At 42.6% G+C, this 27084-nt stretch overlaps 1 protein-coding gene across 1 annotated transcript; it reads left to right on the top strand.

Annotated features, from left to right (window-relative positions):
* Positions 1 to 1260: 1260 nt before the first annotated feature.
* LOC308291378 (synaptotagmin-1-like) lies at positions 1261 to 27084 on the top strand (the record flags this gene model as incomplete). Its single annotated transcript, XM_080733376.1, has 8 exons — positions 1261 to 1465; positions 4686 to 4846; positions 14318 to 14455; positions 16194 to 16361; positions 18435 to 18602; positions 21097 to 21214; positions 23579 to 23712; positions 26869 to 27084. 8 exons carry the CDS (start codon positions 1261 to 1263, stop codon positions 27082 to 27084), a joined length of 1308 nt encoding a protein of 435 aa, XP_080589502.1.

Raw genomic sequence — 27084 nt, 5'->3', positions numbered from 1 at the left:
GTTTATGGCTATGTTCCAGTGAGCAGGGTGTTTATGGCTATGTTCCATTTAGCAGGGTGTTTATGGGGTGTTTATGGTTATGTTACAGTAAGCAGTGTGTTTATGGCTATGTTCCAGTGAGCAGGGTGTTTATGGCTATGTTCCAGTGAGCAGGGTGTTTATGGGGTGTTTATGGCTATGTTCCAGTGAGCAGGGTGTTTATGGGGTGTTTATGGCTATGTTACAGTAAGCAGTTTGTTTATGGCTATGTTCCAGTGAGCAGTGTGTTTATGGTTATGTTCCAGTGAGCAGGGTGTTTATGGTTATGTTCCAGTGAGCAGGGTGTTTATGGGGTGTTTATGGCTATGTTCCAGTGAGCAGGGTGTTTATGGTTATGTTCCAGTGAGCAGGGTGTTTATGGTTATGTTCCAGTGAGCAGGGTGTTTATGGGGTGTTTATGGCTATGTTCCAGTGAGCAGGGTGTTTATGGTTATGTTCCAGTGAGCAGGGTGTTTATGGGGTGTTTATGGCTATGTTACAGTAAGCAGTTTGTTTATGGCTATGTTCCAGTGAGCAGTTTGTTTATGGCTATGTTCCAGTGAGCAGTGTGTTTATGGTTATGTTCCAGTGAGCAGGGTGTTTATGGGGTGTTTATGGCTATGTTCCAGTGAGCAGGGTGTTTATGGTTATGTTCCAGTGAGCAGGGTGTTTATGGTTATGTTCCAGTGAGCAGGGTGTTTATGGCTATGTTCCAGTAAGCAGTGTGTTTATGGGGTGTTTATGGCTATGTTCCAGTGAGCAGGGTGTTTATGGGGTGTTTATGGTTATGTTCCAGTGAGCAGGGTGTTTATGGGGTGTTTATGGCTATGTTCCAGTGAGCAGGGTGTTTATGGTTATGTTCCAGTGAGCAGGGTGTTTATGGTTATGTTCCAGTGAGCAGGGTGTTTATGGCTATGTTCCAGTAAGCAGTGTGTTTATGGGGTGTTTATGGTTATGTTCCAGTGAGCAGGGTGTTTATGGGGTGTTTATGGCTATGTTCCAGTGAGCAGGGTGTTTATGGCTATGTTCCAGTGAGCAGGGTGTTTATGGCTATGTTCCAGTAAGCAGTGTGTTTATGGCTATGTTCCAGTGAGCAGGGTGTTTATGGTGTGTTTATGGCTATGTTCCAGTAAGCAGTGTGTTTATGGCTATGTTCCAGTGAGCAGGGTGTTTATGGTGTGTTTATGGCTATGTTCCAGTGAGCAGGTTGTTTATGGTGTGTTTATGGCTATGTTCCAGGACATGCCGGGCCAGTGGAACCTGTTGAAGAAGAAGCCAGAGGCCATGGTGGGTCCGGAGCCCACCGGGGCAGCAGGGGGCGCTCTAACCGGCGCGCCGCAGCCTGTGGCCTCCACCGCCGCTGACAACTCCACGGAGGCTGTGAGCAAGAACGACGCCTTCGACGACATCAAGAACAAGTTCCTCAACGAGATCGACAAAATCCCACGTGAGTACCGGGACCGCAGGGGGGGACCGCGGGGGGACCGCCGGGGGGACCATGAAGGCCATGGCTGTCGTTGCTCCTCAGTTTGGCCTTGTGCCCCTCAAACCAATGGCATGACCTGAGACCACAGTGGCCTTAATGCCCCTCAAACCAATGGCATGACCTGAGACCACAGTGGCCTTAATGCCCCTCAAACCAATGGCATGACCTGAGACCACAGTGGCCTTAATGCCCCTCAAACCAATGGCATGACCTGAGGCCACAGTGGCCTTAATGCCCCTCAAACCAATGGCATGACCTGAGACCACAGTGGCCTTAATGCCCCTCAAACCAATGGCATGACCTGAGACCACAGTGGCCTTAATGCCCCTCAAACCAATGGCATGACCTGAGACCACAGTGGCCTTAATGCCCCTCAAACCAATGGCATGACCTGAGGCCACAGTGGCCTTAATGCCCCTCAAACCAATGGCATGACCTGAGGCCACAGTGGCCTTAATGCCCCTCAAACCAATGGCTTGACTTGAGACCACAGTGGCCTTAATGCCCCTCAAACCAATGACATGACCTGAGGCCACAGTGGCCTTAATGCCCCCCAAACCAATGGCATGACCTGAGACCACAGTGGCCTTAATGCCCCTCAAACCAATGGCATGACCTGAGACCACATTGGCCTTAATGCCCCAGCTGACTGTACCACTTTCTCCTCTGTCTCTTTCTGGTCAATATGTAGACACTACAGTAGACACCAGTGTCTCTTTCTTGTCAGCTCCATTTCCACTGTAGGGCAGAACTAGAACCAAGAACTTTCAAGAACTTGTGAAGTTCTGGGACCAAGTTCTGCTTATGTTTCCATATAACCAGACCCAACCGGGAAGCTCCCAAAAAAGAACTGCAGCGCTGCAGGCCCCGCCCATATGTTCCCAGAACTCAGGTTTGTCTGGAAACTCGTCTGGAACCGAGTTAGGGTTAGGGTTACCCTAACCCTTACCCTAACCCTAACCCTAACCCTAACGTCTGGAACCGAGTTAGGGTTAGGGTTACCCTAACCCTTACCCTAACGTCTGGAACCGAGTTAGGGTTAGGGTTACCCTAACCCTTACCCTAACGTCTGGAACCGAGTTAGGGTTAGGGTTACCCTAACCCTTACCCTAACGTCTGGAACCGGGCCGTACGCAATGGAAACAAAACCACAACCAAAAGAATAGGCTCCAGTTCTTAGACCCCCGTGTCTTTAGTTGAGATTCTGAATCCCCATCTTTAAACCAACGCAGTAACTTTGATTGGTGCAGGGCTTAGCATTGATCAGGTTGATAGTCAAACATATTCATATTTAAATCATCTTCTTAACCTTTACATTAATTATTTAAATGGACTAAAACCATGTTTTATTTGATGTCCTTCCTGCCCTGGCATTTGGCCTTTGTGCCCTCAAAGAAAGCGCAGCACCAAAGGCCAAGTGTTCTTGCCCTCAAGACGGCAACATCTCCAGCTGTTTGACACTTATTGTAACAAACACATCTCACTTCCTGGGTGTTTAAAGGTCAGATAAATGTCATGATCTTTGAAGCTCTGGTGACTCAGAGAGCCCAGCTGTTAGGATGGGAAGGCATTGTGTTAGGATGGGAAGGCATTGTGTTAGGATTGGATCTGCTCTGTCGCTGCAAGCTGTGCGTGTGTGCAGGGACGTGCTGGCCATTGGGAAAAGCGGGCCAACTCCCGAACGGCCGGTTCATTCCCGGCCAGTCCAGGCCGGCCATTAGGGAAAAAAATAAAATAAAATGTCGGCCTTCGTTCCATTTTGGGGGCTGGGCGGCCAACAAAGTAAATCGTCACTGTCGGGCAGAAACCTTGTATCTTCAAGTTTCAAATGTATACATTTTTTCGCAAAGCATATAGCCCTGCTTCAAGGCCGTTCCACAAAAGTAGTGAAAACAGCAGATCTACAAGCACAACGCCTTGCGGTGCGAGGCGTTGTGTGCTTGTAGATCTGCTGTTTTCACTAGTTTAATCATTTTTTAAATGATAAATACAAAACAAAACGGTTTTGGACTTACAAGGTTTCCACCCGACAACGACGATATATAACACATGTACAGTAATTGGCCCACTGGCTTGTCACTTGTCATGATCTGAAATGGCAAATCTTTGAGTAGCAGCAGCGCTATAGAGAGAGATCTCTCTCTATAGCGCTGCAATGAGGGCCTCTCCAACTCTTTTTCCTGGGCTGAATCAGGGGCCCAGCATGTCACTGTGTGTGTGTGTGTGTGTGTGTGTGTGTGTGTGTGTGTGTGTGTGTGTGTGTGTGTGTGTGTGTGTGTGTGTGTGTGTGTGTGTGTGTGTGTGTGTAGTTGCTAACTTCTTTTCCATTGATTGACAGGCCGTTCCTCCTTAACGAGGAACAGATTGAATTGTCACCACACGTAATTGGCAACTCATCACCTTCCCTTATATGGTCACACATCCTTCCCTTATATGGTCACACATCCTGTCCTTATATGGTCATACATCCTGCCCTTATATGGTCATACATCCTGTCCTTATATGGTCATACATCCTGCCCTTATATGGTCATACATCCTGCCCTTATATGGTCATACATCCTGTCCTTATATGGTCATACATCCTGCCCTTATATGGCCATACATCCTGTCCTTATATGGTCATACATCCTGCCCTTATATGGTCATACATTCTGCCCTTATATGGGCATACATCCTTCCCTTATATGGTCATACATCCTGCCCTTATATGGTCATACATCCTGTCCTTATATGGTCACACATCCTACCCTTATATGGTCACACATCCTGCCCTTATATGGTCATACATCCTGTCCTTATATGGTCATACATCCTGTCCTTATATGGTCATACATCCTGCCCTTATATGGTCATACATCCTGCCCTTATATGGTCATACATCCTGCCCTTATATGGTCATACATCCTGCCCTTATATGGTCATACATCCTGCCCTTATATGGTCATACATCCTTCCCTATGTGGTTCAGGGTCAGAGATGTGTTGCAACACTCCGCTGCCAGCTGTTTACTGTGCTATGCTAATTTAAGTCATTATGCTAATTAGAATAAATACATAATTAATGCTTTGTGCGTGTGTGTGTGTGTGTGTGTGTGTGTGTGTGTGTGTGTGTGTGTGTGTGTGTGTGTGTGTGTGTGTGTGTGTGTGTGTGTGTGTGTGTGTGTGTGTGTGTGTGTGTAGTGCCATCCTGGGCGGTCATAGCCATCGCGGTGGTAGCAGCGCTGCTCATCCTAACTTGCTGCTTCTGCATCGTCAAGAAATGTTGCTGTAAGAAGAAGAAGAACAAGAAGGGCAAGAAGGGCAAAGGAGACGTTGGCATGAAGAACATGAAGGGTGGAGAGGTAGGAAAATATACCCTACTATACCCTATACCCTATACCCTATACCCTAACCCCATACATAACTACACTATAACATTATAACAAGAAGGGCAAAGGAGATGTTGGCATGAAGAACATGAAGGGTGGAGAGGTAGGAAAATATACCCTACTATACCCTATACCCTAACCCTAACCCCATACATAACTACACTATAACATTATATATATATGAAGAACATGAAGGGTGGAGAGGTAGGAAAATATACCCTACTATACCCTATACCCTATACCCTATACCCTAACCCTATACCCTAACCCTAACCCCATACATAACTACACTATAACATTATAACAAGAAGGGCAAGGGAGGCGTTGGCATGAAGAACATGAAGGGTGGAGAGGTAGGAAAATATACCCTACTATACCCTATACCCTAACCCTAACCCCATACATAACTACACTTTAACATTATAACAAGAAGGGCAAGGGAGATGTTGGCATGAAGAACATGAAGGGTGGAGAGGTAATATACCATACTATACCCGCTATACAATACCCTATACCCTAACCCCATTATATACCATCCTATCCCCTATACCCTAACCCCATTATATACCATCCTATACCCTATACCCTAACCTCTTTATAACATTATATAGATGAATAGCATGAAGGGTGGAGAGGTAGGAATATATTAATATATATCTACTATATATACAATACCTAACCCTAAACCCATGATACCATTATATACGGGTAATAATAATAATAATAATAACAATAATACTATGATAGTAGGTTATAGTCATGTCTTTATTCCACTCTGCCAACCCTAACTGTGTGATTCTTCACTATACAGTCCATTTATGTTATCATCTTTATTATGTATGTTTATGTATTTATTACTTATTACATGTATTTGTCATGAGTGTTGCTTCTCTCTCTCTTGTGCTTTTGGTCTTGGAAGGAAAACGAAACGCATTCCCATGTTTATTCAACAAACTAAACATAGGGATGTACACACTAAGCCAAATGTAGGAGCGGTTTGCACCGCTCAACAATGAGAGGGAAATACTTGTGTTTAAAGTTAAACTATATTTACATAGTTTTTTGCGTTCTATTTACACGCCCCGCGAGCCTGTCACCTGTTGACTCGGTTCTTCATTTATTTAGTTTGTTGCATTTCCGCCAGATAAGAGTCTGATAAATGTCTAAACTGTAAACAGTAAAGATGTTTGAATGTTTTATTGAACAAGGATAAGGGGAGGGGTTTAATTAATGATGTCATTGATAAGGGGAGGGGTTTAATTAATGATGTCATTGATAAGGGGAGGGGTTTAATTAATGATGTCATTGATAAGGGGAGGGGTTTAATTAATGATGTCATTGAGTTTAATTAATGATGTCATTGAGTTTAATTCATGTTCCCTTGCCCGATCGCAGTGGTTCTCAAAGTGGGGTCCGGGGACCCCCGGGGGTCCTTGTAAGGGTTCCAGGTGGTCCCCAGCATCAGGACCCCCGGGGGTCCTTGTAAGGGTTCCAGGTGGTCCCCAGCATCAAAATCAGTTTAAAACACTTTAAACCTGTTTTATATACTTTGGCTATTTGAAAATAGTCGATATACAAGCTCAACAACGCACTGCATCGAGGCACGTCGTGAGCTTGTAAATTAATTTAAAAGTCTAAAAATGTTTTGAATAATCAAGAAATCAACGCACCAATCAGGGATTTGGGGGCGTGTCCTTGAGAACCACTGATCTCCAAGTCAAGTTGATTGTGTTGTTTTCTCGTTGTCTTGTTGTGACTCTCTTCTTCTCTGCTTGTAATGTTGATCTCTCTTCTTCTCTGCTTGTAATGTTGATCTCTCTTCTTCTCTGCTTGTAATGTTGATCTCTCTTCTTCTCTGCTTGTAATGTTGATCTCTCTTCCTTGGTGTGATTGTCTTGTGCTTCGTGTATCTTGACTGTGGTGGATTCTTCTTCTTCTCTCTCTGTGCCTTGACGGTAGGTCTGACATGATGCTCCTACTGCGCCCCCTCTGGCTGCTCTGTGTAAGCGCAGACCCAGGGCCCAGTGGTGGTGGGAGGGGTTTGATGGGCGGGGGCGGAGCTTGGAGGGACTGGTTTGCATATTGATGATGATGATGATGATGATGACGACGAGTGCGATGGCTTTTCTGTTTAGTCTTGCAAGGTTTGCTGCTGCGTTGATTGCAGGGTTTGCTTGACGGTCGCGGGGAGCTTCGCAAGTCACTGAAATGACTCTGATATGATATGTTATGATATGTTATGTTATGATATGATATATGATATAGGGCTGCACCATATACCGGAAATGTATCGTCATCGCAAATACACATCACAAAAATAGACTGCTTGAATTGCACTCAATGGTATAATTAAGTACCATGTGTTCACACTCTGCATATCGATACATTTGATACAATCACTAACACATGTTTAGGTTTTTATTCATTTCAGCAACAAAGCATGAAGGATGTTTTCTTTAGAAATTGGCCTACTGAAGTGCCCTTCTCAAACCAAGACGTCAAAAGTCTGATGGCTCTGCTAAAAAAACTACGTAGCCACGGTGTCTAGAGCGGACTTGAGCCACGAGAGGCCTTATTGTCCTCAGCCTATCAGAATGCTTGTTACATGAAAAAACACCAAGACATTCTAACCATATTCCTCATATAAAATACCAAGACATTCTATCCATATTCCTCATATAAAACACCAAGACATTCTAACCATATTCCTCATATAAAATACCAAGACATTCTAACCATATTCCTCATATAAAATACCAAGACATTCTATCCATATTCCTCATATAAAACACCAAGACATTCTAACCATATTCCTCATATAAAACACCAAGACATTCTAACCATATTCCTCATATAAAATACCAAGACATTCTATCCATATTCCTCATATATCTCTGATGGAATTTGGATCATATTCCATATGGATAAACAGTTTTCCCCAACCATAATAAAGTACTCCACACAATGAATGAGACCACACCGGGGAATATGCGTTTTTTGATAAGTTGTATTGAAAATATAGTCAGTTTAAATTGTACTGTACAAGTACAGTAGAGCAAAATCACCCATCGTAGCTCTCAGGTTAATAGACAGTTGACATGATTTTATATAGTTACTGTGAAGCAGTATGATGTAATATCGTGACCGTGGTCACCTCATCGGCTGACCTGACCTTTATCAGTGGTCAGAACACAACAGAATTGTTGATTAAAGATGGTTTGCCAGTTACATACTGTATCAGGCCCTTGTACAGTGTCAAGGCTGTAGGAACAACAACGTTAGAACAACAGGGTTTGTTTTGGAACAGCACAATCAAAGAGTTAAGATATTTGACCGTTATACACAAATTGGTACACACTATATTAATATTACTTTAAATAATATTAATCCATCAATCTCCACCAATGTTAAAGCGTTATGGCATGTTTTCCTACTTATGGTGCAGCCCTAATATGATATGGTTTAGGATATGGTTGATGACATGCCACACCCACTGCTGATGTCTTGGCTCCCGGGGGGGTTTGGCTCCAACATGGCGCCCAGGAGAGGTTTAAAGATGGCATCCGAGCGGCTCCCAGCCTCGTGCACCTCACTAGAGTTCACTAACATGCATGAGCACAGGGGCGCGCACGTTGGGGGCTTGTCAACGCACACACCTGAGGAAGAGGACACACTTTACCCACATGTTGACCAATCAGCATGAAGCAGCTTGTACACTACCCATTAAACAACCAATCAGGATGAAGCAGTATTGTACAGTACTAATTAATGCTAATTAGTACAGTACTAATTACAATTGGAAATATCTTTTAAATCAGAGGCTCTCAAATACTTTACATTTCGAGGTCTCCCCGCATCTCTGACACCACATGGACCCTAACATGTCCATTTGTACACTCTCAGAGTTACAGAGCTGTAAGGGTCCATTTGGTTCCATTTGTACACTCAGAGTTACAGAGCTGTAAGGGTCCATTTGGTTCCATTTGTACACTCTCAGAGTTACAGAGCCGTAAGGGTCCATTTGGTTCCATTTGTACACTCTCAGAGTTACAGAGCTGTAAGGGTCCATTTGGTTCCATTTGTACACTCTCAGAGTTACAGAGCTGAAAGGGTCCATTTGGTTCCATTTGTACACTCTCAGAGTTACAGAGCTGTAAGGGTCCATTTGGTTCCATTTGTACACTCTCAGAGTTACAGAGCCGTAAGGGTCCATTTGGTTCCATTTGTACACTCTCAGAGTTACAGAGCTGTAAGGGTCCATTTGGTTCCATTTGTACACTCTCAGAGTTACAGAGCCGTAAGGGTCCATTTGGTTCCATTTGTACACTCTCAGAGTTACAGAGCCGTAAGGGTCCATTTGGTTCCATTTGTACACTCTCAGAGTTACTCTCTGAGGTTCCCTGGACCACACTTTGAGAACCAATCCGTTGAATGCATTTACATTTACAGACACCAATCAACTCAAACCACAATTATTACTATGACTATTTGAGCATAGCCGATCTAAAAGCTCAAAACGCATCCCAATACAACATGCTTGGAGCTATGTCTTGAAATGGTAAACGTTATGCTAATGGTATGCTAATCATATGCTAATGGTTGTGCCAACATGCAAAGTGTTCCAAGGTGTTTCATGTTGACAAGCGTCCCAACATGGCTGCTCTTCTTAACGCTGAACCAACGTTAAGGTGTTTCATGTTGACAAGCGTCCCAACATGGCTGCTCTTCTTAACGCTGAACCAACGTTAAGGTGTTTCATGTTGACAAGCGTCCCAACATGGCTGCTCTTCTTAACGCTGAACCAACGTTGACAAGCGTCCCAACATGGCTGCTCTTCTTAACGCTGAACCAACGTTGACAAGCGTCCCAACATGGCTGCTCTTCTTAACGCTGAACCAACGTTAAGGTGTTTCATGTTGACAAGCGTCCCAACATGGCCGCTCTTCTTAACGCTGAACCAACGTTGAATGAAAGCCACAAACTTGACTTGAGAGTAACGACAACTTCCTGGATGACCCTGTAACGCTGCTAGCTGGCCATATTAGGACATATCCTGTTAGAGCACCCGGCACGGCACCCTGGGGTGCCACGGAGCAGACATGGGTGTCAGGAGGTTTACAACACAACACCTTTCATCCTGTCTGAACGAACGCTTCACATCTGGAGGCTGGTTGTTAGAGCAGGGCTTCACAAACTGCTTTATCTCAGGTCACCCTATAAATATTAATGTTTTAATCCGAGGCACCCCTACATTATAATTTTCATTTCATTTATAGCATATCGTCGTTGTCGGGTGGAAACCTTGTATGTCCAAAACCATTCGGTTTTGTATTTATCATCTATAAAATGTACTAAACTAGTGAAAACAGCAGATCTACAAGCACACACAATTGTGTGCTTGTAAATTGTCTGTTTTCACTAGTTTTGTGCGACAGAGGTTTCTGCCTGACAGTGAGGATATTTTAGTGATTATGTTGCGAGGAAAACATTGAGATAACAGCCATTTTGGTTAGAACTGACTGAAAATAACTTTGTACTTCAAGTTTAAAATGATACTAAATATTATATATATATATTGATATATATCAATTGATCTCGCGGCACCCCTGGACTGCCGTCGCGGCACCCCAGGGTGCCCTGTCACCCACTTTGAAAACCCCTGTGTTAGAGGAATCAAACGTACATAATTATGTCTTATTGACATCATTGTTGCTTTAACAACTCTATGATCACAGATCATAATGATGTCGTATTGACATCATTGTTGCTTTAACAACTCTATGATCATAATTATGTCTTATTGACATCATTGTTTCTACGATCACAGATGTCCAGCTATTACCCCTCCTCCCCAGCGCCACCATCAGGCCTCTTCTAGCGCCACCATCAGGCCGGTTTTTGCAAAACACATTTTTGGACACCTACATATTTTGCCCTAAAATCACGCTAAGCGCTACACAGTATCTCTACAGTCATGTCATCAACATGGATCTGTCCCATTCCCCATATTCCCTCCTGATTGGCTACCATTGCCTTCTAAAGACATGACGGTCGCTTATCTCCCGATTAGGGAGTCTTACTGGTAGTTTAGTTTTATGAATCAGTCCCTCATCCAGATGTGATCCGCTCAGATACGTATGAAAGGTTTTGAACTGCTACACATTTCACCAAACAGATATTTCCTCATTTGGCTTTTTATCATTTTATTGACGTGTTGTATTAAACTTCACACACCTCTGGAGGTGAAGGCCGTGCTTTCAGAAGCTCCATGTCTTGATCCGTGAACCCCGCCCAGAGTTTGAGGAGAACTGTCCAATCTAGCATGAAAACATTACAGCTCATTTTGCTCATGTGCGGTTATTTAAGAACTGCTAAAAAAAACTATCAAAGAAACCAACGCGCTGCAGTTCCCAAAGGTAACTTCATTTCCATTTGACTTCCTGTTCAGAAGGATTTCTCTTTGCATTGTGAGGCCTGGCATGTTGAATGACACGCATTTATCAATTTATATCAATATATAGCTGTGAGTGTGTGTGTGTGTGTGTGTGTGTGTGTGTGTGTGTGTGTGTGTGTGTGTGTGTGTGTGTGTGTGTGAGTGTGTGTGTGTGTGTGTGTGTGTGTGTGTGTGTGTGTGTGAGCGTGTGTGTATGTGTGTGTGTGTGTGTGTGTGTGAGCGTGTGCGTGTGCGTGTGCGTGTGCGTGTGCGAGTGCGAGTGCGTGTGCGTGCGTGCGTGCGTGCGTGCGTGAGCGAGCGAGCGTGTGCGTGTGCATGTGTGTGTTAGCAGTGAGGGATAGTGGATTTCTCAGCATGAGTGAAAGTTGGCATGCGCGTGTGTGTGTGTGTGTGTGTGTGTGTGTGTGTGTGTGTGTGTGTGTGTGTGTGTGTGTGTGTGTGTGTGTGTGTGAGTGTGTGTGTGTGTGTGTGTGTGTGTGTGTGTGTGTGTGTGTGTGTGTGTGTGTGTGTGTGTGTGTGTGTGTGTGCGTGCGTGCGTGCGTGCGTGCGTGCGTGCGTGCGTGTGTGTGTGTTCCTCTTGCAGCTCATCCGCTCAATGAAGACATCAGTTTTTTGTAAGAAGAGACTTTCATCATCGATCCTTCAGAATAAAATGTCTTCTTGTGATTGAACTTCTCTAAAGACACAAAACCTCAATAAAACAGAGGGAGAAAGTTAAGGCTTATTACTTATTATTAAATTATTACTTATTACTTATTATTAAATTATTACTTATTACTTATTATTAAATTATTACTTATTACTTATTATTAAATTATTAAAGTTCTGTCAGGCTTATTACTTATTATTGACTAACTTATTATTGTTAGTATTATTATTATTATGCCACATCTTTGCAGTTCAGGCAGAGTCGATATCGTTAATTTGAACAATTTTTTTTATGCTTATTCATTGTAATTAATTATCCAAATCGATAAGATGTATCGCTCTGGTTGTCTGCCAACCAGAGCTGGTATTTCAGTGAGCAGCAGATCTTCGTTCCAACAGCAGGGGGCGGTGATTCACCGATATTCAACATTTCAACAAACACGCTTCAACAAACCAGTTCACATGAATGGTATTGATGTAAAACAAGATATCCCAACGGCTACATTTATTTTATATGTGCAGAATAACAATTAAAATACATTTTCATGTGAGCCCTTCTACACTTGGATCGGCACTTTTGACCCACAAGGTGGCAGCCTCGAGGAAGAAACCCCAAATACAAAGGGAATACATAATTGCTCATAACAACCACACCAGGGGGTCAAATGAAATACTGTCAACCTCCTAGACACATGAAAACCAGAACAAGTACAAAACTATGGCACCGCCTCTTTAACAAAAGTCTGTTCTTTGTTTTTGACTAAACTTGAGAGGCTGCTCGACCAGCGCTATGTGGGGATTCTGGGCATTCTGGGTAATGCCCGATAAGTCACATATAGCCTTAACTCTTTTACCGCTTCGGTCGTTCCCGTTCGCCTCAATTTTACCGCTTCGGACGTTCCCGTTCGCCCCAATTTTCACCCCAGCTCGTTGCCAATACGGCTTGTTCTTTTACCTTGTCTGATGACTGTAAGCTGATGAGGGGTCGCGCGGGTGTGTACAGTAAAAACATCTCCCGTAATGCTGCTTTCAAATCTCCACCACACGTAAACATCAATGATGTCCAATTCACTTCCTGGCTGTTCTCTGTGGACCTGATCTAGATTATGCATTTCTATACGCTGAACGACGGCAAGCGGAGCGGCCCAATTCATATCCATTCTTTGCATAAGGCTGCCCTCTGCCGCCAGCTTGGCTAAAGTACACATATAATAAATACAATTAATAATGAATAGATCTTTTTCTATAACATTGCAAAGGTAAGCTGCTTTTTGCTGGCACCTGCCCCGGTAAATAAATATTAAATATGGCAGTAGAACTGTTAAGGAGAACTCATGTTATTACCAGATAAAAGTCACATATAGCTTTAAGGAGAACTCATGTTATTACCAGATAAAAGTCACACATAGCTTTAAGGAGAACTCATGTTATTAACAGATAAAAGTCACACATAGCTTTAAGGAGAACTCATGTTATTAACAGATAAAAGTCACACATAGCGATAGCTTTAAGAAGTTCTGGAACAGAGCTGAGCAATGTTCTGAGAACCAAACCTGAACCTGATCCAGGACATCTCTATTATGGGTCGAACCTCAGCTGAAAATAGCTGATCTATAAGCTTACAACGTGTCTAGTCTTGATGCATTGTAAGCTTACAGATCCTCCATTTTCGGCAAAGACATTTCCGCCAGTCAACTAAGGATAGAGTGAACGTGGTAAAAGAGGAAAATGACTGTCTTGACTGTTTACATTGTCTTGTCTTTCTTTCTCCATCTCTCTGTTTACATTGTCTTCTCTTTTTCTACTTCTTTCTTTCTTTCTTTCTGTTTACATAGTCTTCTCTTTCTCTCTCCTTCTCTCTGCAGTCGTTTCATAAAGGAATCTGTGGTTTGGTTCAACCTGTCTCTAGAACATCCAGTACACAATAAAAATACAATCAGAAAGACAACAATAAACCCAGTAATGCTATGATAAAGTGACCAATCAAAGCAGTGATCAAACAGGTGTGGTCCAGTAATGTAATAAACACAGTAATGCTATGATAACCACAACCAATCAAAGCAGTGATAAACCCAGTAATGCTATGATAAAGCGACCAATCAAAGCAGTGATCAAACAGGTGTGGTCCGGGAGGTTGGTAGTGAAATCAAGTCAGGTTGCACCGTGTGGTCATGGTTGAACAGATTGCACTGCTGTTGTAGTAACACCGGGGCTCAGGTAGGTGGTGCTGTTGTTACTAACCCTGACTGCCGCTGCCCCAGGTGAGGTTTGGGAGGAGGAAGCAGCTTAGCAGGGCGTGGCTAACTGGCGGCGCGGGCGGCCATCTTTGCTTCTGTTAACAGAAACAACAGGATGACGATGACGACGAAGACGACGCCGAGACGGGCCTGACGGGAGACGAGAAGGAAGAGGAAGTGAAGGAGAAGGAGAAGCTGGGGAAGCTGCAGTACAGCATCGACTACGACTTCCAGGAAAACAAGGTATGTTAACACTATGCCTGCCATCGCAAACTACTGAGACGCTACGCTGTCTCTCTTAGAACACTGTCTCTCTGCGTTCTATGATCCTATAGTTTACTGAGACGCTACGCTGTCTCTCTGCGTTCTATGATCCTATAGTGTACTGAGACGCTACACTGTCTCTCTGCGTTCTATGATCCTATAGTTTACTGAGACGCTACACTGTCTCTCTGCTTTCTATGATCCTATAGTTTACTGAGACGCTACACTGTCTCTCTGCGTTCTATGATCCTATAGTTTACTGAGACGCTACGCTGTCTCTCTGCGTTCTATGATCCTATAGTGTACTGAGACGCTACACTGTCTCTCTGCGTTCTATGATCCTATAGTTTACTGAGACGCTACACTGTCTCTCTGCGTTCTATGATCCTATAGTTTACTGAGACGCTACGCTGTCTCTCTGCGTTCTATGATCCTATAGTTTACTTAGACGCTACGCTGTCTCTCTGCATTCTATGATCCTATAGTTTACTGAGACGCTACGCTGTCTCTCTGCGTTCTATGATCCTATAGTTTACTGAGACGCTATGCTGTCTCTCTGCGTTCTATGATCCTATAGTTTACTGAGACGCTACACTGTCTCTCTGCATTCTATGATCCTATAGTTTACTGGGACGCTACGCTGTCTCTCTTAGAACACTGTCTCTCTGCGTTCTATGATCCTATAGTTTACTGAGACGCTACGCTGTCTCTCTGCGTTCTACGATCCTATAGTTTACTGAGACGCTACGCTGTCTCTCTGCGTTCTATGATCCTATAGTTTACTGAGACGCTACGCTGTCTCTCTGCGTTCTATGATCCTATAGTTTACTTAGACGCTACGCTGTCTCTCTGCATTCTATGATCCTATAGTTTACTGAGACGCTACGCTGTCTCTCTGCGTTCTATGATCCTATAGTTTACTGAGACGCTACGCTGTCTCTCTGCGTTCTATGATCCTATAGTTTACTGAGACGCTACACTGTCTCTCTGCATTCTATGATCCTATAGTTTACTGGGACGCTACGCTGTCTCTCTTAGAACACTGTCTCTCTGCGTTCTATGATCCTATAGTTTACTGAGACGCTACGCTGTCTCTCTGCGTTCTACGATCCTATAGTTTACTGAGACGCTACGCTGTCTCTCTGCGTTCTATGATCCTATAGTTTACTGAGACGCTACGCTGTCTCTCTGCGTTCTATGATCCTATAGTTTACTGAGACGCTACGCTGTCTCTCTGCGTTCTATGATCCTATAGTTTACTGAGACGCTACACTGTCTCTCTGCGTTCTATGATCCTATAGTTTACTGAGACGCTACGCTGTCTCTCTGCGTTCTATGATCCTATAGTGTACTGAGACGCTACGCTGTCTCTCTGCATTCTATGATCCTATAGTTTACTGAGAAGCTACGCTGTCTCTCTGCGTTCTATGATCCTATAGTTTACTGAGACACTACGCTGTCTCTCTGCATTCTACGATCCTATAGTTTACTGAGACGCTACGCTGTCTCTCTGCGTTCTACGATCCTATAGTTTACTGAGACGCTACACTGTCTCTCTGCGTTCTACGATCCTATAGTTTACTGAGACGCTACGCTGTCTCTCTGCGTTCTATGATCCTATAGTTTACTGAGACGCTACGCTGTCTCTCTGCGTTCTATGATCCTATAGTTTCATTGTGAACTGATCCTGACTGTTTGACCGTCCTGCTCTCTCCAGCTGACCGTGGGAATCCTTCAGGCAGCAGAGCTTCTGGCCATGGACGGAGGAGGAACATCCGACCCCTACGTCAAGGTGTTTGTTCTGCCCGACAAAAAGAAGAAGTTTGACACCAAGGTTCACAAGAAGACCCTGAACCCCGTCTTCAACGAGACCTTCATCTTCAAGGTGAGCCTCTCTCTGTCAGGACCTCTGAAGGATCTCTGAAGATCTCTGAAGGATCTATCAGGGGTAGAGGAACCATCATTAGTACACAGAGGGTTCCCGAAGGGTTCCCAGTTCGATCCCGGGCAGAGTTAAGGTTATTGTACACTGCTGTGTTTTTTTCCGGCCGAATATCAGAGTGAATTTCGGAGCACGTAAATAAAGAAATCAACCTCATGTTATGTCATTCACGTTTGCACACTGCCGCCAGTTTCCTATTTATTTTCGGACCACTGGGTCCTTTGCTCTCTCTCTCTCTCTCTCTCTCTCTCTCTCTCTCTCTCTCTCTCTCTCTCTCTCTCTCTCCTTGCCGCAACCAAAGAACGCAGCAGTGTGCAAACAGCTTTAGTGTCAAAGAGTCCTTGAGCAAGACTCTGAACCCCTGGTTGCTCCCGGTGAGCAGGTTGGTGCCAAGCATGGTTTCCTCCTCCACATGACAATAAAAGTAAATACATAATAATTTATATGAAAACATACTGTAAATACACATGCACAAACACAGTGCATGTGAACTGTTGTCACTGCATGTCCTGTCCTGTCCTGTCATGGAATATCAATATTTCTATCACAGATTTCCCTCACATGGTATTTAGTTTAAATGTAGCGAATGCAATGAAAAAAACCTCGATTCACACCCACAAGAATGTGATCATTTGCATTGTTAATGACATGAAAGTCACAATGCCAGGCAATATGTTAGTATTTCTATGGTAACTGTATGTGAATAACAGACATCTTGTCATAACCTAAAAAAAAGGAATATAAAAAAAGAGATCAAAGAAAATAAAAAAATAAGTTCTTTGTGGCAGACGATTCAAACTGACAGGACAGCTAAACCGCTTAGAAGGCTGTGTGTGTGTGTGTGTGTGTGTGTGTGTGTGTGTGTGTGTGTGTGTGTGTGTGTGTGTGTGTGTGTGCGTGTGTGCGTGCGCTCGCACAGACACACGCACGCGGCGAGGATTGAGTCGAGCATTTTTCATCATGCCACTATAATGACAGCACTGCAGTCTGTCTGTCTGTCTGTCTGTCTGTCTGTCTGTCTGTAGACACACAAATCTAGGTCTTGTCTTGTGAAGGAGCGTCCCTGTCCGTCCCTGAACCACAAACAATGTCACAGCTCATCCTCCAAAGGCACATTGTTGCTTCCAACAGCCTAGAGCAGCTTTACCCACACTTTAACCCATAGTTCCTACTTTAACCCATAGATCCTACTTTAACCCATAGATCCTAGAGCAGCTTTACCCACACTTTAACCCATAGATCCTACTTTAACCCATAGATACTACTTTAACCCATAGATCCTACTTTAACCCATAGATCCTAGAGCAGCTTTACCCACACTTTAACCCATAGATCCTGTCAGAAATATTACAAAACAGCAGATATATTATAAGCTTGGCCATTTGTTCCACATGTTGGAAAGGTTTATCCCTAGTAGTAATGGTTGTTGGGAACTCATGGCTCCGACTCTCATCGGCCTGGTCTCGCCTCAGACCAGAGAAACTCTGGGTTCGTTACGCAACACCAGACCAAGAGAAGCAGTCCGCTCAGAGAGTGGGCGGGTCTATGGGTGGGTCTATGGAAGCAGTCCGCTCAGAGAGTGGGCGGGGCTATGGGCGGGTCTATGGAAGCAGTCCGCTCAGAGAGTGGGCGGGGCTATGGGCTGGAGCCAGGCAAGGTTTCCTGTGTAAATAAGCTGAAACGCTTACTAGGATCTCCTTTTAGTTGACCTTGTACCAATGTACTATATTGTCATGAAACTGTACCCTTTCCTTTTCAAACTGACAATAAAAAGTCTTCAATCAATCAATCAATCAATCAATCAATCAATCAATCAATCAATCAAACAAACAAACGATATGTCGGCGTTCACGTCAATTATGTTGGCATTATCGTTGTGGTGCGGAGGCTGCCATCCACTCTCATCCAATTCAATGGAGGAAGATATTTTTTATGGTTATTGTTATTGTTATGGTATGGCACCACAGTGTGAAAGGACCTTATACCTGAACCGTTTGTTTTGTTTTTGTTTTCCAGATTCCCTTCCAGGAGATGGGAGGGAAGACTCTGGTGATGTCCGTCTACGACTTTGACCGTTTCTCCAAACACGATGTGATCGGCGAGCTGAAGTTCCCCATGCACACCCTGGACCTGTCCAAGCCCATCGAGGAGTGGAGAGATCTGGACAGTGCTGATCAGGAAGAGGTAGATCTATCCATATATGGATCTAATCTATTGATCTATAATCTAATCTATTGATCTATAATCTAATCTATTGATCTATAATCTAATCTATTGATCTATTAATGTATTGATCTGGACAGTGCCGATCAGGAAGAGGTAGATCTATCCATATATGGATCTAACCTATTGATCTATAATCTAATCTATTGATCTATTAATTTATTGATCTGGACAGTGCCGATCAGGAAGAGGTGAGGCAACCGCTTATATCCATATTAGGGCATCGACGACTTGTGATTTTTGCAAGTTGACTCGACTCAGTAAAAAGTTGAGTTGAAGTCGACTTTATCGTTTGATGACGTCATCACATCACACACGACCCCCCAATTATTTTGGGGGGTCCCCAGATGATTAACTTAATGTGAAACATTGTTTTCTCACTCAACAGTAAACAAACCAACATAACGTTTAAGTGTATAGAGGGTATCTGCACATTTCTAAAGTGACAATTTAAGGACTTTTTAATACCTCTAAAATGACAAATTAAACATTGTCCAAATTGTCAAATATATAGAGGCAGAAATTGTGAAAATAGCTGATCTACATGCTCACACCGCCAGGATGTAGATCGGCTATTTTAATTTATTGATCTGGACAGTGCTGACCAGGAGGAGGTAGATCTATCCACATATGGATCTAATATATTGATCTATAATCTATATCTGAATAGAGGGTGTCTGCACATTTCCAAAGTGACAATTTAAGGACTTTATAACACACGGGTGACTAACCGGTCATTTTGGCCAATTTTGAGATCGCAAAGTGCAATAACTCTCCCCGTGACTTTTCCTAAATACTCAAGATATATGTTCTCGTTTTTTTTTCCCCTTCTGAAATGTTTCCTAAGTATGAAATAATATACGATTATACCACTCTGACTGCATTTATCAGTCAAATTGATTGGGATAATAAAGGTATCTATCTATATATCTATCTATGGGCAAAAAGGGAGAGAATTTACCTGTCAATTTGACTGATAAATGCAGTCAGAGTGGTAGTGATTTTTTTCAGTCACCCGAGTGTTAATACATCCAAAATGACAAATTGAACTTTGACCAAAAATATCAGAGGCAGAAATATTTGCTCAATGACAAACATGACAACATCTCTGTCTGCAGTTCAACCTGGGATGACATGATGAGATGTCTGGGTCTTAGTGCCCTCCAGACTGAGTCCTCTAAACACTCTTATCATGTAATGGTGTTATTATCACATCAACCTGAAGAAAACAACATTCATCATTTAATGTTAATGTTAGTGTTATCAGTGATAATGGGTGCGTTCGGGTGTTATCAGTGATAATGGGTGTGTTCGGGTGTTATCAGTGATAATGGGTGCGTTCGGGTGTGTGCTCAGTGTAGTGAGTGCAGTGGGCGTGACGTAGAGTGCGTTCAGTGTGGCTTATTTACCAACGACCAGTTTAGAGGCAGCTGTGAGCTTTTTCACTCTGAACTCTGAAGGTAAACTTTCTGAAAAGCAGCAGTTGCTAACGTAACGTTGATATTGAAAGGAGATGTAATTCATAACATTGGCCTTCCTGCTGTTAGTTTACATGTTGATGTGTGTGAAACTATCAAGCCCAAACGACCAATCAAAAGCTGCATTTTGCGGTCATTTCCTCCATTGTTCACAGCTGAGAAGCGCTCGAGACACGGCCATGAAAACCAACCAATCAAAACACAGCACTGATGCACCAAAAGTAAAGTAAAGTAAAGTAAGCACCGTCAAACCCCATCTTCTGAGTAGGGTCGTTCAGTGCGTGCACTCAGCACACCCGATGCGCCGCGCACTGGATTTCCGAACGACAACGCACCAAGTGCACCGAATAACGAACAACAACATGGCACACCAGTGCGTTGAGTGCGCAATTCCGAACGCACCCAATATATCAGTGTTATCAGTGATAAAATGCTGCATTTCAACCTGAAAGAAAACAACATGGACTCTTGACTTTTCACCCACCGGTGGGTTATGCAAATAAGACACTGGACTGTTTAAATGAGATAGTCTTTAAAGTCAGTCTAAAGGTTGTATTAATGTTGGTTGCAGCCAGAGAAGCTGGGTGACATCTGCATCTCTCTATGCTACGTTGTATTAAAGGTTGTTATGTTCATGGTCGTTGCAGCCAGAGAAGCTGGGGGACATCTGCATCTCTCTACGCTACGTTGTATTAATGGTTGTATTAAACGTTGTTATTTAATGATTCTTGCAGCCAGAGAAGCTGGGTGACATCTGCATCTCTCTACGCTACGTTGTATTAAACGTTGTATTAATGGTTGTATTAAAGGTTGTATTAAAGGTTGTATTAAAGGTTGTATTAAACGTTATATTAAAGGTTGTATTAATGGTTGTATTAATGGTTGTATTAATGGTTGTATTAATGGTTGTATTAATGGTTGTATTAAACGTTGTATTAAACGTTGTATTAAACGTTGTTATTTAATGATTCTTGCAGCCAGAGAAGCTCGGGGACATCTGCATCTCTCTACGCTACGTCCCCACAGCGGGTAAACTGACCATCTGCATCTTGGAGGCCAAGAACCTGAAGAAGATGGATGTGGGAGGACTGTCAGGTACGCTCCTGTTATTATTATTACTACACTTATTAACAGCTCTACTGCCAGAGGACTGTCAGGTACGCTCCTGTTATTATTATGATTACACTTATTAACAGTTCTACTGCCAGAGGACTGTCAGGTACGCTCCTGTTATTATTATTACTACACTTATTAACAGTTCTACTGCCAGAGGACTGTCAGGTACGCTCCTGTTATTATTGTTGGTCGCATTTACCCTGAGAAATCTCGTAGCTTGTCTGACTGTCAGTATTGTCTGACTGTCAGTACAGGAAGTGATGTCACGTGATGTCAGTGAGTCACAGTGATGTGGTACAGAATGACTCATATATGGGCATAAAAAGGATGTTACGTGACATCACTTCCTGTACTGACAGTCAGACAAGCTACAAGATTTCTCAGGGTATAAAAGTCCATATATGGTCATTCCCAGAAAAAGAAAAAAACCTTTTATGTCCATACATGGAGATTTCTGATGTCATAAATTCCAGGCCAAAAATGAGAATGTTAGGGTACCCCCTTATGCCCATATATGGAGATCCACAGGCATCCAACCAAGGCCCTAACTCACCTAGGCCCTGCTTGGCATTACTTACGTACGTTTTATGCCCATATATGGAGATTCCTATATTGTCAATATTAAGGACATTATTAAGGATATTATGTTATCAATATTAAGGACATATATAGGAATGCCCATATTTGGTAATGTCCATATATGGGCATGTTTTGACATAACATAACTATCATGAAGGGGTCTCCATATATGAGTAACTGGTCCCATATACATCACTGGCCAGATGGCCAACAATTGGTGTGACCTCGCCCTTTAGGGCGAGGTCGCATGTCACCCTGAGGTCGCAAGTCACCCTGAGGTGTCTTACTAGTTATTGTTATTATTATTAATGATGATTCATTTCAATTAATTCATTACAGAAACATTTTAATCCTGCTTAGTTTTTGCAACTCAGAACCTTTTCTCAGGCGTAGCGATGGTACCGCTGCACCAACCAACAAACAACAAACTTCAGCGCAACACAGTGGAGCCAATCAGAGCGCTTTGCTTGACCCAGTGGATGATGGGAGATTTAGATAAAAAAAAAACACTCATTGATTCACGCGTAAAGCAAAATACATTTCAATTGAGAAAAATACGTTTCTCAGGTCAAATATGCGATTAAACATTCGTCTGATTCTAATATTTCCAATAAACCAAACTAAAATGCTTTGTTCCATGATTAAGAATGTGATTTAGTGCGATTACAGCTTGCTGTATAGTATTCACTACGCACACACACACACACACACACACACACACACACACACACACACACACACACACACACACACACACACACACACACACACACACACACACACACAGATAACAGCCATTTTCTCTGCTGACTGCAGTGCCTCTCCATGCATGGTAGCTGTCTCCCTCTGCTGGCAGAACACTGCATTACAACAACACCAGGACCTCAGTGGATCCAGAGCTCATCAATATGCCCTTATATGGACACTATATTCAATGTATGGACATGTCATCTATATGTCCATACATGGACATATAGATGACATCAACATGTCCATGTATGGACATGTTGATGTCATCAATATGTCCATACATACAAGTCCGTGGCAAAGACTTGGCGTTCGTGGGAAATTCTAGATTTAGTATTTTATCATCTATACGTCCATACATGGACATATTGATGACCTTATTCTAGATTTAGTATTTTATCATCTATACGTCCATACATGGACATATTGATGACCTTATTCTAGATTTAGTATTTTATCATCTATACGTCCATACATGGACATATTGATGACCTTATTCTAGATTTAGTATATTCTAAAGGACATGTTGATGTAGAGGTCATCATCTATACGTCCATACATGGACATATTGATGACCTTATTCTAGATTTAGTATTTTCTAAAGGACAACTTTGTTTTTTACAACAAGGGTTCATATTTTAGATAAAAGAAAAGTGTTACAATGTTTTCATTTACTTCTTTCTATCGTTTTAGTGATTTTAATGATTTTCATTTGCATGCCTGCAAGTGGCTAAATATGTATTTTTAAACACAATAAGCCCAACCCTAACCCTAACCCTAACCCTAACCCAGCCCATTCCCAATTGATGCATCGCAAACGTTCTCGTGCAGATGTGACTTATGGGGGCTGGTGTAAACAGAAACAGAGAAATGTTTCTAAAAATACATATTTATCCACTTGTACGCAGTACCCTCAGAACCCTACGTAAAGATCAATAAATAAATGGTACATATTTAACCCTCAGACCCTTACGTAAAGATCAATAAATAAATAAATGGTACTTATTTAACCCTCAGACCCCTACGTAAAGATCAACCTGCTGCAGAACGGGAAGCGTCTGAAGAAGAAGAAGACGACGGTGAAGAAGAACACCTTGAACCCTTATTACAACGAATCCTTCAGCTTTGAGATCCCTCTGGAGCAGATGCAGGTACCCTTATTACCCTTATTACCCTTATTATATCTATGACACACACACACACACACACACACACACACACACACACACACACACACACACACACACACACACACACACACACACACACACACACAGTCATAATCACTACAGCTTCAGATCTCAGTTTAGCGTGGATTTAGACTGCAGTCAAATCTAGCCTGATCTTTTGGCCCGACTGTTCACACAGCAGATCTGATGTGTTAATTAATTAATTAATTGTTCCTGTTCATTTCTTCCCCCCAAAGTGCTTAGGAGACGTAAAATGTCTCCCTCTGTCCACTGAATGCTGCTCTGCATTTCTTCTGCAGTGTAAAACGTATGCTGAACTATTGTTGGAATGTCATTACTAGGGATGGGTATCGTTCAACTTTGAATTGATACGATACCTTTTTCGATACCTGGGAATCGATACGATACCCTTTTCGATACCATTTTCGATACTTTTTATTTATTATTATTATAATTCTTATTTGCCTTTTTCTATGGGCTATTTTACACACCAAAATATGTTATTAAGCCAGTTATTCAGCCATTTTCATGTCAAGTAGGCCTAGTAGAGTAGTTGATGTGACTACTATTACTGTTATGGCTGCTATTGTATAATTAATTCTATTGTTTGTTTACAATAGAATATACACCTACTTTTTACCGATAGGCTATTGATACTGTTGAAGTTTTATTATTATTATTATTATTATTGTTCAAAAGTATCGAAACGAGGTATCGTTCGTTTTTACGTGAACCGATACTCGATAGTATCGACGTCATGGATCGATACCATTAAAAGTATCGCAGACGATACCCATCCCTGGTCATTACACCCTCAAAATACAATTCTCTGTCCCTGCATTGAGTGGTGCTCGGGTCAAGCTGCAAGTGATGTTTTGGACAGTTTGATAATTATTATGTGACTTGCCTCGTTAGATCAGGTTACTGCGTTCAGACTGAGACACATCTTTAGAAATCACATTTGAATCAGATTTGAATCAGATTTGAATCCACCTCTGGATGTCATGTGACCTGTCTGCATTCAGACCAATTTAAGCAAATCAGATTCCAATCTGGATGTGAAACAGATCTGATTCAGGCTGGATTTGACTGCCAGTCTAAATGGGGCCTAAATGTTATTCTGGAGGCACATTGACATGAATCATGACGTACAGGCAGCCAGAGCAGCAGTGTCATGTTTTATTGTTACTATCAAAACCTCCACCGGCTGTCAGTCCGTCCGCCAGTCTGTCACACGTCACACTTTTGCCCTGCTCATATCTCCGCAACCGTTGCCCCGATCCATACCAAATTTTGCACACACACTCCTTGCCTACCAAAAACCCATCAATTCTCACATGCCCCTCTTCTAGCGCCACCATGAGGCCGATTCTTGCAAAACACATTTTTGGAGACTACTCCTACAAATTTTGCCCTAAAATCACGCAAATCGGTACACAATGTGTCTACATGTGAGAAATCAGTGGTGGAGGTTGTGGTTTGCCAGCCAAGGAGTGCGTGTGCAAAGTTTGGCATGGATCGGCGCAAGGGTGCCGGAGATAAGAGTAGGGCCAAAAGTGTGACGTGACGTGAAGTGACGGACATACTGAGTGACGGACTGACGGTGGAAGTGGCGTAGGTACTGCAGGGGGTCCTTGAAATTGATATTTATGTTCAAAATGATTCTGTCCATTTTGAATAGCTTGTATACTAGGACAGTTATATATTGTATACTAGGACAGTTATATATTGTATACTAGGACAGTTATATATTGTATACTAGGACAGTTATATATTGTATAGGACAGTTATATATTGTATACTAGGACAGGTCTTGTATACTAGGGCATTCACCACTTGTGATTTTTGCAAGTCGACTCGACTCAGTAAAAAGTTTAGTTGAAGTCGACTTTATCGTTTGATGACGTCATCAAATGATAAAGGAGCTCCTTCCCCAGATGATTAACTTAATGTGAAACATTGTTTTCTCACTCAACAGTAAACACACCAACATAACGTTTAAGTGTATATAGAGGGTATCTGCACATTTCTAAAGTGACAATATAAGGACTTTTTAATACCTCTAAAATAACAAATGAAACATTGTCCAAATTGTCAAATGCAAAGGCAGAAATTGTGAAAATAGCAGATCTACATGTTGCGAGGCGTTGTGAGCATGTAGATTTGCTGTTTTCACAATAGAAAGTTCTTTTTTTTTTACTTCGACTTTCGACTTTCTCTGGTGGGAGTCGACTTGTGTAATGAAGTCGACTGAGTCGAATTGTCGTTAATGCCCTAATGTATACATGATTACTGTGCAATGGACAGATAGTTGATAGTATTGACATTTGGTTCTCAGTTAATAAGTAGTATGTTTAGAAATGGTAGCGGCACGGCCACCCTGCTCACTGTACCTTGTTGCAAGTTTAAAACAAGGAAGGGAAATCTTTTTTCCTGGCCTGAAAACTTTGAAGACCCTTGTATAATGGAAGAAAAAAACCCAAAATGTATCTATAAACTGAAAAAGAAGATTGATTGATTGATTGATTGATTGATTGATTGATTGATTGATTGATTGAGGAAAGGGTACAGTTTCATGACGGTACAGTTCACTGGTACAAGGTCTACTAAAAGGTACAGTTTCATGACGGTACAGTTCACTGGTACAAGGTCTACTAAAAGGAGATCCATGAAAAGACTACGCTTATTTCCACAGGAAACCATTAAAGTATCTCATATAACATTGAATGACAGACGAATAGAACTCAGTACTATGCAGTAGATATGTAAATAAAATAAAATGAAAGAACCAAAAAAGAAAAAAAGAAAACAGTAAGTCTAAACAAACAGTACATACAAAGAAGGGGCAGGGGAGGGTAGGGTTGGGCTAGGTTAGTTTTTTTACCAGTTGCGAACGGCTGCTGCCTGTAAGTGGTTTTTCAGGGCAATTTTAAAGGATGCTAGTGATCCACACTCCTTTATGGCCTTCGGTAAGGCTTTCCACATTTTGGTGGTATAGCAGAAGAACGAGTTTGACTCTTTGTTGGTTTTGACTCTGGGTTGAAATTGATCTGTGGCGCTGCCTCTGGTGTTGTAATTATGGACAAGACAGAGAAACAAACTCTTCTCCTCCCGCAGAAAATCCAGGCGGTGATCACGGTGCTCGACTACGACAAGATCGGCAAGAACGACGCCATCGGCAAGATCTGGGTGGGCAGCAAGTCCACGGGGGCGGGGCTTAAGCACTGGAGCGACATGCTGGCCAACCCGCGCCGCCCCATCGCTCAGTGGCACCCCCTACAGCCCGAGGAGGAGGTGGACGCCTCGCTGGCCGCGCTCACCGCCAAGAAGTAG

This window comes from Nannobrachium achirus, assembly GCF_963921795.1.
Source record: "Nannobrachium achirus genome assembly, chromosome: 9".
Lineage (NCBI taxonomy): Eukaryota > Metazoa > Chordata > Actinopteri > Myctophiformes > Myctophidae > Nannobrachium > Nannobrachium achirus.
Note: the sequence above shows the minus strand (reverse complement) of the source record. Positions and strands in the feature narration are given on the sequence as shown.